This window comes from Nanorana parkeri, unplaced genomic scaffold, assembly GCF_000935625.1.
Source record: "Nanorana parkeri isolate BGI_ZX_2015 unplaced genomic scaffold, ASM93562v1 scaffold107, whole genome shotgun sequence".
In the NCBI taxonomy this organism is placed as follows: Eukaryota; Metazoa; Chordata; class Amphibia; order Anura; family Dicroglossidae; genus Nanorana; species Nanorana parkeri.
This window is the reverse complement of record NW_017306375.1, coordinates 824,001-835,284: the sequence shown is the minus strand read 5'-3', so window position 1 is coordinate 835,284 and position 11,284 is coordinate 824,001. Positions and strand designations below refer to the sequence as shown.

General features: G+C 43.1%; 1 protein-coding gene across 1 annotated transcript in view; it reads right to left on the bottom strand.

The window, feature by feature from the left end:
- GRPEL2 (GrpE like 2, mitochondrial) overlaps positions 1 to 11,284 on the bottom strand; it is a 21,419-nt gene that overhangs the window by 1,853 nt on the left and 8,282 nt on the right. Inside the window, exons 2-3 of the mRNA XM_018553047.1 lie at positions 4,085 to 4,238; positions 353 to 434 (exon numbers count right to left, since the gene is read on the bottom strand). Of these exons, the coding sequence (XP_018408549.1) occupies positions 353 to 434; positions 4,085 to 4,238 (236 nt within the window). The remainder of the gene's footprint in view (positions 1 to 352; positions 435 to 4,084; positions 4,239 to 11,284) is intronic.

Sequence of the window (11,284 nt, the reverse complement as noted above, 5' to 3'; positions counted from 1 at the left end):
CTTTAAAGCAAAAGACACAGTTTAGGAGTCTCCAGTGTACTTTAGAAAACTACAAAAAAAAAAAACATCACACGTCAGAACTGAAACATCTGTGGTTACAAACTGAATACAGGAGCATTATTTCTATTCATTAACCGTGCCCTCATCAACCGTAAGTAACCCTCATTTCCTGGACTATACCCAGCTTTGCCCACAAGTTCACATGCACGGCATGACAAGACAAGACATCTGTGTACAGCGTGCTGGAACAGACACAGCAAACTCAGTCAGGACAACAGTCAGGGCAATTACTGGTTGGCATTTCTTTTTTTTAAATTAGTGAAAATGTAATTTACAGCCTCGAATATCTTACCAAATAGTTTTGCATCCTCCACAAACTTCTGAGTTCTTTTTCTGACATTTTCAGAATCACTTAAAGCCCTCTTGTGACGCTCCTAGTAACAAAAAACCATTAAATGTTTATATTTATCTCAGACTTATTGAGTTACAGATTTGTTTTTTTTTAAAAAGGGATAAGTCAAAACAACATGGCAGTTAGCATTTTCAGATGAAGACCTCACCAATTTCCATCATGTTATCATAACAGGTTTCCTATAAATAACAATTACATTTACACAATTTTTACAAAACCATCAAGTAGGGATGCACCGATATATTGGCTGAAAATGGCACTTTTGGCATAATGCCGAAAGTGCAATTTTCTGGCCGATACAGCGGTGCATACTCCTCCCCGCAGGGCTGTGCTGTGCTGTGTCCCAGTGGGGAGGAGAGAAAGTGTGACAGCTGGCCGAGCGCTGCGGGAGGAGAGCGCTGTGAGCAGCCGGCGTCTCTCCTCCCACACCGCTCAGCCTCCTGTCACAGTCCGGCAGAGCGGTGTGTGGGAAGAGACAGCCCGCACTGTCACAGGAGGCTGAGTGATCTACATCCCCTTCTGTTCATTCATGATTGTGGTTATAGTAAACATACTCTGTCCTCAGTTTATGAATGAACAGGAACACTCAGAGGATTCCTGTTCATTGATAACTGGTGCTGCAGAAAAAAAGATTGGAGGACTTTGTGTTTTCAATCTCTTTTTCTATTTTAAAAGGGAAATATCAGGGATCTGTTTAGACCCCTAATATTTCCCTGAAGCCCCTAAAAGTAAAGTAAAAAATAAAAATATTTAATTAAAAATGAACAAAAAAACAAATATAAAAAAATAAAATTTGAAAAAGTGAAAATAAAATTTTTTTTTGGTTTTGGTTTGACTTTTAAATTTCGGTTTCATTTTTGAAATTTGCATTTCGGCGCACCTCTACCATCAAGCAATATCCTTATCACACAAGGTTTATTTTGGCAAGCAGAAAGACCTTGCAATCTGCCTCAAGTGGCTCTGGGTTAACATATGACTGCAATATTCTTTTTTAAATATATATAGCTGCAGAAATTAATTATTTAAAGGGCCACTACAACATAAATAGGAATGTACAGATGTCACCATTCACTAAAACCTTCTCATTATCATGCATGGGTAAAATGCATTAAAATGTATGACAGTCAGAATGCACAATTCAATGGGACCAAGTCACATCTATGCATTTAAAAAAAAAGCCCCATGCTGCCTTTTCAGAGCTTCTGAATGCACAAACAGGGCTGACTGAACAGAATAGAGATGCATGTAAAACACTTTATGCATCCGTCTAGTGTGTTCCATGCAATTAAAAGACAAAAACACCACATAAAGGATATTCCTCTTTATGGGAGGGCATGTGCATAGTGTGGATATAGGAGTGTTGATCTCCATAGGCCCAGTTATAATGTCCAGGGGTGATATGTATGATACTATAAAAAGGAACAAATATAACACTTTTCACAAATAACTTATGCAATGTTTAATGTGCCACTGGCAAGTTGCTAATAATGGTACAGGCTCCAAGGCTGCCATAATTTGTGTTGTATTACCTCATAAGTCAGTGACCAGAAACTAGCAAACAGCCAGTGAAGTCTATCTACAATGCTGTCTCGCACATTTGTTCCTGGTCAGCGATTCACCAGGATTGTCATAATTCTGGTTGTATTACCTCATAAAGTCATAGCGAGTGAGTGACCTCTTGTGTTTTAAGAGCAGAGGGGAAGCCACCCAGTTCAGCATGAGGACCTAGGAGAGCGCTGTAAAGCACTGCTTTACAGGATCTCCAGCGGCTGATCAGGTAGCATATATTCATACTTACATTGGGCCAAGATGGACCAATAAGTATGCATAATAAAGTTACGTTCAGCTTTAATTTCAGGCAATTTCATGCTAGGTAGCCCATCAAACCATCCACTCTTCAGCAATTCAGCACTGGTCTTGCATAACTAAACGTAGGTTAGCAAACTTAGCAGTGCGGTAAGTTAACGTGCATAGTATTAAGCCAGCCCATTCAAAATTAATTAGCTGCCAACGCACCCTACTGTGCTTAAGGATCTGACATGACCCTTTCATTGTATCTCTACATACAGGTCTGTGTTACTGCAGGCTACAACGCAGGTGTGTTGTCTTAAAGGAGAACTATGGGGTTAGGGCTTTTCCCCATAGTTCTCCTAAGGGTAACGGGAGGACACAAACTAGCGTCCTCCCGTCACCCAAAGCTCAGTATACCGCGAGTACTGAGACGCCGCAGCTGAAACGGATCCCGACAATTATGACTGGATCCACCCAGCTGCGTGAGTGACAGCTGGCTCTGCCTATCTAGAGCCAGAGCCAGCTGTACCTGCCCCCTCCCCCGTCCGTTCCGCCAGTCAGCAGAACGGACCCTGTCACGGCTCTCTGCAGGGATAGATCGAGAAGCGAGCGAGCGACGGTATTTGTTCGTTCACTTCCCGATCTACTGAGCCGACCTGTGACAGTTTCATTGTCACAGGTCGGCTCAGATTATGAGGCTGAGTGAAAATCACTCAACTCATAATTCTCCTTTAATGCATTAGGGTACCATTCAAAATGAATGGAACCGCAGCATTGAAGTGTAAATCCAGACCAACAATGGGAATTTTAGAATTAGTTTTCTACTTATTTACAACAGACATCCTCCAGTTCACAGGAGAGAAAAAAATACTGCCCTCAGTATCTCCATACTGCCCTCAGTATCTCCATACTGCCCTCAGTATCTCCATACTGCCCTCAGTATCTCCATACTGCCCTCAGTATCTCCATACTGCCCTCAGTATCTCCATACTGCCCTCAGTATCTCCATACTGCCCTCAGTATCTCCATACTGCCCTCAGTATCTCCATACTGCCCTCAGTATCTCCATACTGCCCTCAGTATCTCCATACTGCCCTCAGTATCTCCATACTGCCCTCAGTATCTCCATACTGCCCTCAGTATCTCCATACTGCCCTCAGTATCTCCATACTGCCCTCAGTATCTCCATACTGCCCTCAGTATCTCCATACTGCCCTCAGTATCTCCATACTGCCCTCAGTATCTCCATACTGCCCTCAGTATCTCCATACTGCCCTCAGTATCTCCATACTGCCCTCAGTATCTCCATACTGCCCTCAGTATCTCCATACTGCCCTCAGTATCTCCATACTGCCCTCAGTATCTCCATACTGCCCTCAGTATCTCCATACTGCCCTCAGTATCTCCATACTGCCCTCAGTATCTCCATACTGCCCTCAGTATCTCCATACTGCCCTCAGTATCTCCATACTGCCCTCAGTATCTCCATACTGCCCTCAGTATCTCCATACTGCCCTCAGTATCTCCATACTGCCCTCAGTATCTCCATACTGCCCTCAGTATCTCCATACTGCCCTCAGTATCTCCATACTGCCCTCAGTATCTCCATACTGCCCTCAGTATCTCCATACTGCCCTCAGTATCTCCATACTGCCCTCAGTATCTCCATACTGCCCTCAGTATCTCCATACTGCCCTCAGTATCTCCATACTGCCCTCAGTATCTCCATACTGCCCTCAGTATCTCCATACTGCCCTCAGTATCTCCATACTGCCCCCTTTGTGCCTCAATAAGCTTCACATCAGGTTCTGCATGCAAATGACCAGAATGTTGTTATCAGCAATGTTACAACACTTCCAAGAAAGACTAGCTTGAACTCACTGTTAAGTCTCGCACTTCCTCCTCTAGTTTTATGGCTCTCCTCTCTAGTGTCCTCACAGAGTAGGATCTGTCACCCACAGCGCCATCATCTGCAGTGGTCTGGTCTCCAGCACTTCTCTGCTGAGGAGCTGCACTGTATGCACATACACAACACCTGTAACGACAAAAACATTGGGAGTGAGAAACATTGCAGGTGAAATCATACTGTTTACAGGGCTGTACCATTAAGGCCCCATGCATACAGCAGTAAAAACACAATGCAAAGCGGATTTGATTCATGGATACGAACATGGGTAAATTGTTTTCATCTGAGCCATGCACACAGTTGCGTAAACATACTCTGCGTATAAAGAAAAAAATTCTGCATCGGAGGACAAATGTTATGCCTATATGCATGTAAACACATGTTTACACACATATCATATACTTGCATAGGTGTAAGTGCATAAATGAAGTACAAACAGGAGAATAACACTGAAAACAGAGCAGGAAGAATTTTACACATTTAAAAACACATGCTGACTTTACTGAATACCGAGGAATTTTTTGGCCAGAAAAAAAAACTATGGGTATATGTTCAGTAAGTCTATTACGGCGTGTGCATATAGGACCAGGCCAAATCAAGCATTTGATAACTGAATTTTATAAGAACATTAGTGTATGTCCCCAGCATAGCCTGTGCATATTCTACTCTATTTCTAGTACTGCCGTTGTCCTCCAGATGCAGGGCTTGTTCACACCAAATGTGGACCAGATTTGCATGAGTTTCTGCACACGCAGTGGAGTGTGTTTTGCCAAGTTTTGTGCCGTGTTCCGGGCCAACGTTGTGAACTAGGAGCCCAAAATACCATTGGAATACATTAGACGCAGTTTTGATCCGTTTTGTAACTGTTCTGCTCCTCGAATGCGCTTGGTGTGAACTAGCCGCAGACCCATGGGCAGTCTACCCACTTTGTAACAGACATACATTGGCAAAAACATTTACAACAGCAGCTGCATTGTGGAGAGGCCAATAAGAAGGCATGCCGGTTACATAAGAAGGTATACTTATGTACAAAGTGTGCAGACACTGGCTAACACATTTTTACACCCCCATTGCAGTCTGAAGGCACGCCTGCCCGCAGGTTATTATTATACAGGATTTATATAGCGACAACAGTTTGCGCAGCGCTTTCGGGATCAGGGATGTACATTACTTTATCATGGAAGGAAATGCTAAAACATATGTATACAGAAGCTTTATCAACATCAAAGTAACCTCCTGCAAAGGCCAAACAAATAATGCCTTCATTTCTTCTACCTGGATTCTAACGATTGTACATTTTCCTGTCCTCGTTTATCTGCAATTACGCTTCATTCCCCATTTTGCTGGGTCCTTTTATTATATTTCGACCCATCCACATAAGATTTTAATGAGAAACAACTGGTAAAGAATAATGGGAAAACTAAATGATAAAAAGGTCACAAGTATTGTACAGTAATTGAAAAGAATCTATGAACAAGCACTACATTATACAGCAAACAGAGGTCATATAGTAAAAAAAGATTTTTAGGCTAAAATAATATGACCTTTAGAGTGAACGGAAATATTTCCTTAATTTCACTCCATTTTATATCAGCGTTTGCACACAAGGATGATGGCACACAGACAACCTGAATGTGTGGTTTGGTCTATGTAAAAATGCATGGCTATAAATAGCTACATCAACAGAACATTGACAAATTGAGTCATCAACTTGGTTACTCGTCAGGCCCTTTGACCTCACATTTTCTAGCAAGGAGCCATCCTACAGTCCCATTTAGCGGTGCAATGTTCTTGTAGATAGAAGACATCTAATGAGGTTTGTGTTCCTTTCCATCACAATTAGACCTAAATTGTAGCAGCTATACACTCGCACTATATATGTAGGTACCTTAAAAAAGGGAAACCCTTTGCTTGTTTATTAAATAAATACCCAAGTAGTAGTGTAGTAGTGGGCTTAATAAAAACAATTTGAAATTGATTTGAGGGCTCTGGCAGTGAAGTCTTCCATGACTTACCCATACATCTATGGAAAGCATCCCTCCTTACACCATAACTTCAAACATTCCTAATATTATATATATCCATGTACGGAATGAATATCATGGAGGTTATTGTGAATATCTTCCCAACCTCCATGTGCAGTATTAGGCCCATGTGCCACTAGTACATTTTTGTTGCCGACAACCAGGAGCAATATCACGGAGGTGCAGCTACCACTCTATCCAACTGAAGTTGTTTCAAGTATGGCGCAATTGCTCCGGAATCCAAATTGATAGTGATGGAGTAACAGTTTGCTGATTAAGCCCGTGAGAACCAACACCAGAGAAGATCAAGGGATTATTAGAGATGATGTCACTACAGTAAAGATGACCCTACCCATTCTGACATACATAGACAGGAAATAGGTAATGCTATTTTGATTAGCTCTCTGTCTGGTCACAATACTGTGCTGCTACGCTAAGGGCTTGTTCACACCATAAACAGTGCGTTCAAGACTGGTCAGCTGCAGGAACGCACTGTATCACATCACAGCTGCCTTCCTGCGTTCAGGGGCTGCGGTCCAGTGCAATCTGAACAAATGCTGCAAGCACTCAAAAGGCACAAAGTTTGTGCACACCTGACATTCAACATCTATTTGGCCAAGAATATGGACCGGGGCCGTACCAAGTAGCTGCCGGGAAGGACAGGTGCTGCGTGCGATTAGAACGCAGCCCCCGTCCTTCTCTATGGGGCAACGCGGCCGTACGCCCCCCTACGCTCACCTCATTTGCAGGTCCGTAGGGGTGCGGGTGATCATATTCATACGCCGCCGGAATGGATCCTTTATGCGTCCCGGCCAGAAAACCCGCACCCCTACGGACCTGCAAATGAGGGGAGCGTAGGGGGGCGTCCGGCCGCGTAGCCCCATAGAGAAGGACGGGGGCTGCGTTCTAATCACACGCAGCACCTGTCCTTCCCGGCAGCTACTTGGTACGGCCCTGCACGGAGCTGTACGTGCAGGCCGATTCGTGTGTGAATGGGGCCTAAAGGTGGCATACTTTGCTTGGCAGGTCTATGAAACCAAATACGGAAAGCCAAAGAAAAAAGGGACCACTGTTAAAGTTGTCCCCTCCTCCACTCTGTCCTCTCGCTGCTCGGAAAGTGTCAGACAAAGAAAACATTCCTAAACCAGACACTACAGGGACCTTGTGTGATTCGGCAGCTCAGTTTTGCTTACACTTGTCCCACTAACCTCTATTCACAAGGACTGAAAGAGGAAATGAAGACCGCATACGTCATTCTTTAGCTATGAGGTCTTCTCTGTCCCATTACAGACAAAGCAATTAAGAAGCACAAAAGGCATAAGGACTATAGCCAAAGGCCATTCCACCTATCTCTACTAGTCCAACTCCATTTTTTTTCTAATCTGAATAGAATGGATAAGAGTTTGTACCTCAGGTTTTTATTGCGTACCCAGTCTGTACTGGGGACATTTTTGTGAACTACAAAGACAAACAGCCAAAGGGCCCACTGGTACCATTCTGTGCTAGTGCATGTGCGTTAATGTGCATTGTGTTAAGGCAGTCCATTCATTTATCTAAATGTTAGTGAGCTGTGCATTGCATTGGAATTTACGTCTGTTGGCAAGGTGCGTTGGGGTGCCATTCAGAATAAACAGCAACGCACAAATGCATGCAGCAGGCAGTGCTGCAACTCTGCAGTGTGAATGGTTTCTCAAAGTGAACCTGTGTCCAGAACAAGAACTAAAGGCACTTTAAAACAATAAAGTTGACAACTTTTTCAATAATCGATTATAATCGATTATGTCGATTAGTTGTTGCAGCCCTAAAGTCCTCATTCACCAACTGTAGCTATAGGCATTGTGGAGAAATGTATCATCATTGAAATCTTAGTTTCTTCCTATTACTTTCTATTGCACCAGAAATTTGGCAGCCCGCCAGCCCTCTATTGTAAACGCATAGTAGGTTATTCGAAGCTGTTAACCGACTGAAACTGGACTCTAGGTTCTTTGTTGGGATATTTGAGAATCAATTACTTTACGTTATATGCAGCTAGAGAGGTCAGGGATAGTGGGTTTTAAAACTCACTGCTCATTGAGAATATGTAAATCATTTAAGGTCTGGTAGGAATGCACAGATACGGAGACCACGCACAGCCCTCCTGAGATCCTCTGCTGGAGACATCAGGCGACACAGAGTATGTAGCTTCATATTATTCTGCATTGATGTATAATGCATTGCTGGGATTGGGAGGCGTCTATAGCTGGTGCCATTCGGCATTGCTGTATAGTGTATTGCTGGGATTTGTAGTTCTCTGTAGTTTCCGATAGAAAATTGTGTGAATTAAAAGAAAGAGAAAATATAACGGTTATCATTATCTACACATATTGTATTCCAGACACAAACTACTGAAAAAAAATACTTTAACTGCTAGTGGAAAAAAACAAAACAAACCACTTCTCTTTCTGAGGAACTAACCAGCACGCCTGACTTCAGTGGAACAGTTATTAATCTTTAGCTGACTGAGGCTACGTGAAGGAGAGACGGAGCAGAATGGATTCTGGGTGAGGCAAACCGATCCTCCCTCCCTCCTCCTCCTCCTCCTCCTCCCTGACTGCACATCTGTTGCAAAGATCACGGGATACTTCACTTCTAAAAACTTTACAGCCATACACTTAATTCAAGCAATGTAATAAAACTCTGGATCTACAATTCAGCAGAACATTTTTTTTCCCCTTCTACAAAGCTGATCCGTAAATCCTTGCTAGGAAAACTTCTCACTGACATAAGGCAGGTTACATTTGTACATACAGGAGAGGCAACTAACCACCCAGAAAAATACTATATGCCCCATGGAAATCTATTCTTTTTCCACCCTATGAGCATGTTATTCCTGCACAATATGTGTAAAGTTACTTTGGAGTGTGTACACATTACTATACCATCCAAACCATTACTACACAACTGTACATTAGGCTGACAATGTATTAAAGAACAATCACAAGAGACTAGCTCCAAATCTCAGGACAATAAAAAAAGGTGGCCATACACCTTACCACCATTGTACAACGTTTCATTGCACCCTCGTTCAAACAGCCCATCATGCACACACCAATGTAGTTCAATTATCCTTCGACAGCACAGCTTATTGGGCGATTTTCGCCGGCCAACCAAATTTTCGTCTGAGCATGTGCAGTTTTCATCTTGAGATTTTTGTCTTACAAAAACGCCACTAATCTGTCAATTTTTGTCCAACTAGACAAAAATTTGCTTGAAAAGACAAACAAAATTAACCAGTTGTACAGAAATTGCAGTTGTGCATTTCCCGCCAACTGGCAGATTTTCAGACGAAAATGCAATCGCGACTGAACATCAGCAGATCATTTTAAAAGGTGTATACAAGTGTAGGTGCACCTAAAAAGTGGATAATCATCAGGTAATCATTCTTCTCAGTTTATTAAAAAAAGACACTACTCAGAAGTTAGATCTTAAAAATGCATTTCAGTATCTTCATCCCCATGGTCCCTGCGTGCGTTGTAAAATAGTCACATCTCCAAGCTCACTCCCGTGATGGACTTATATATATATATATATATATACACATACTGCAAGGTACACATCTGATTCCCATTTCTCGCCACAAGTGTTTGGCCATCTAATGCTGTTGGATCACTACACTAGGAACATTCTTTGGGCCGCAGCAAAACAATCCTGGCTCTGGATGACTATTTCTGTCAAATGTGGATCCTTGTACTGTGTTAGGGCCCATTCACACCACATCCAGATTACCTCCAGACCAGACCGTTTCTGGACCCAAAATGTATCCCAACGTATCCCTATGCTATTTCTGGCCTCTGTTCCCACCAGCTCAGTCCGTTCCGGACCGGAGAGAGATACTGCTTGTCCTATTTTGTCTGGTATGCACTGGAACGCATCAAAAAAGCATGGAACGCACCTGTAAGACCATTTTTTTAAAATTCCAATCACAGCAAAATCGCTGCAAAAATGCAATGCACTTTTTTTTAGATATGGTCTGGAAAATGGTGTGAACCCAGCCTTAGAGCCACTGTAAACCTGGGCATACACCTATAGATTATCTGCAGATTTTCTATGGTGAGATGGAAAAAGTGCAACAGATTCCTCCATCTACGCTAAACTGTGTGGATGGAGGAATCTCCCGCTGGGCCAAGCTTCAGTATCTTGTTAGTCAGCCTCACTGGCTCTCAAGACACCTGAACAATCTGATTGGATGCAGGCATTGTTCAGGTGTTTTGAGAGCCAGCGGAGCCGACTAGCAAGATACTGAAGCTTGGCCCAGCGGGAGATTCCTCCATCCACACAGTTTAGCGTAGATGGAGGAATCTGTTGCACCTTTTCCATCTGACCATAGAAAATCTGCAGATAATCTATAGGTGTATGGCCAGCTTAACAGTGTTAGAGCCACTCTTATTATAGAGTAACAGAGGAAATCGCAAGCATCTTGTGGTATCTGACCCCCCAGGCAGAACCTTCAAAAGTTGAAGATGATTGATAGGTTCATTGTAAAGCAAACCTGTCAGCTCCTAAATAGGAAGTTACAAGCATAAATTAACTGAGAAGCTATTGTTAAAGTATCAAAATCCTGGGTAATTCAACTTCAGCAAATAATGAAAAATAAAGCAGATGTTACCTTCAGGGAAAACGTCATAATAAAACAAATCAGCTAACCCTGAGGCCCCATTCACACTGTGCGATGCGTTTGTCGCGCGATTTGCATTTTGCACGATATTGCGCAAATGCTTGCATTTAGCAAGCTAGAATCGTGGCAAAATCCGCTCCAAAAAGGGTCCTGCTGTAGCGACGCACGACCCGCGACAGCAGGACCCTTTGCCAAGCATTGAAGAGCGATATCGCGCGGTAAATAGCCGTGATATTGCGGGAATTACCGCGCAATAAATCACTCAGTGTGAACGGGGCCTAAGATATTGGCAAGCTACAAGCAGATTTGGACTTTTCCAGTTCAAGCCTATCTTGGGTCACTTAAAGGAGAACTATGAGGTAAGTGCTTTTCACTCACCTCATAGTTCTAGCCGACCGGTGACAATGAGACTGCCACAGGTCGGCTCAGTAGATCGGGAGGTGAGCGAACACATACCGGCGTTCGCTCACCTCTCGATCCTGTCACGGCACTCTGCC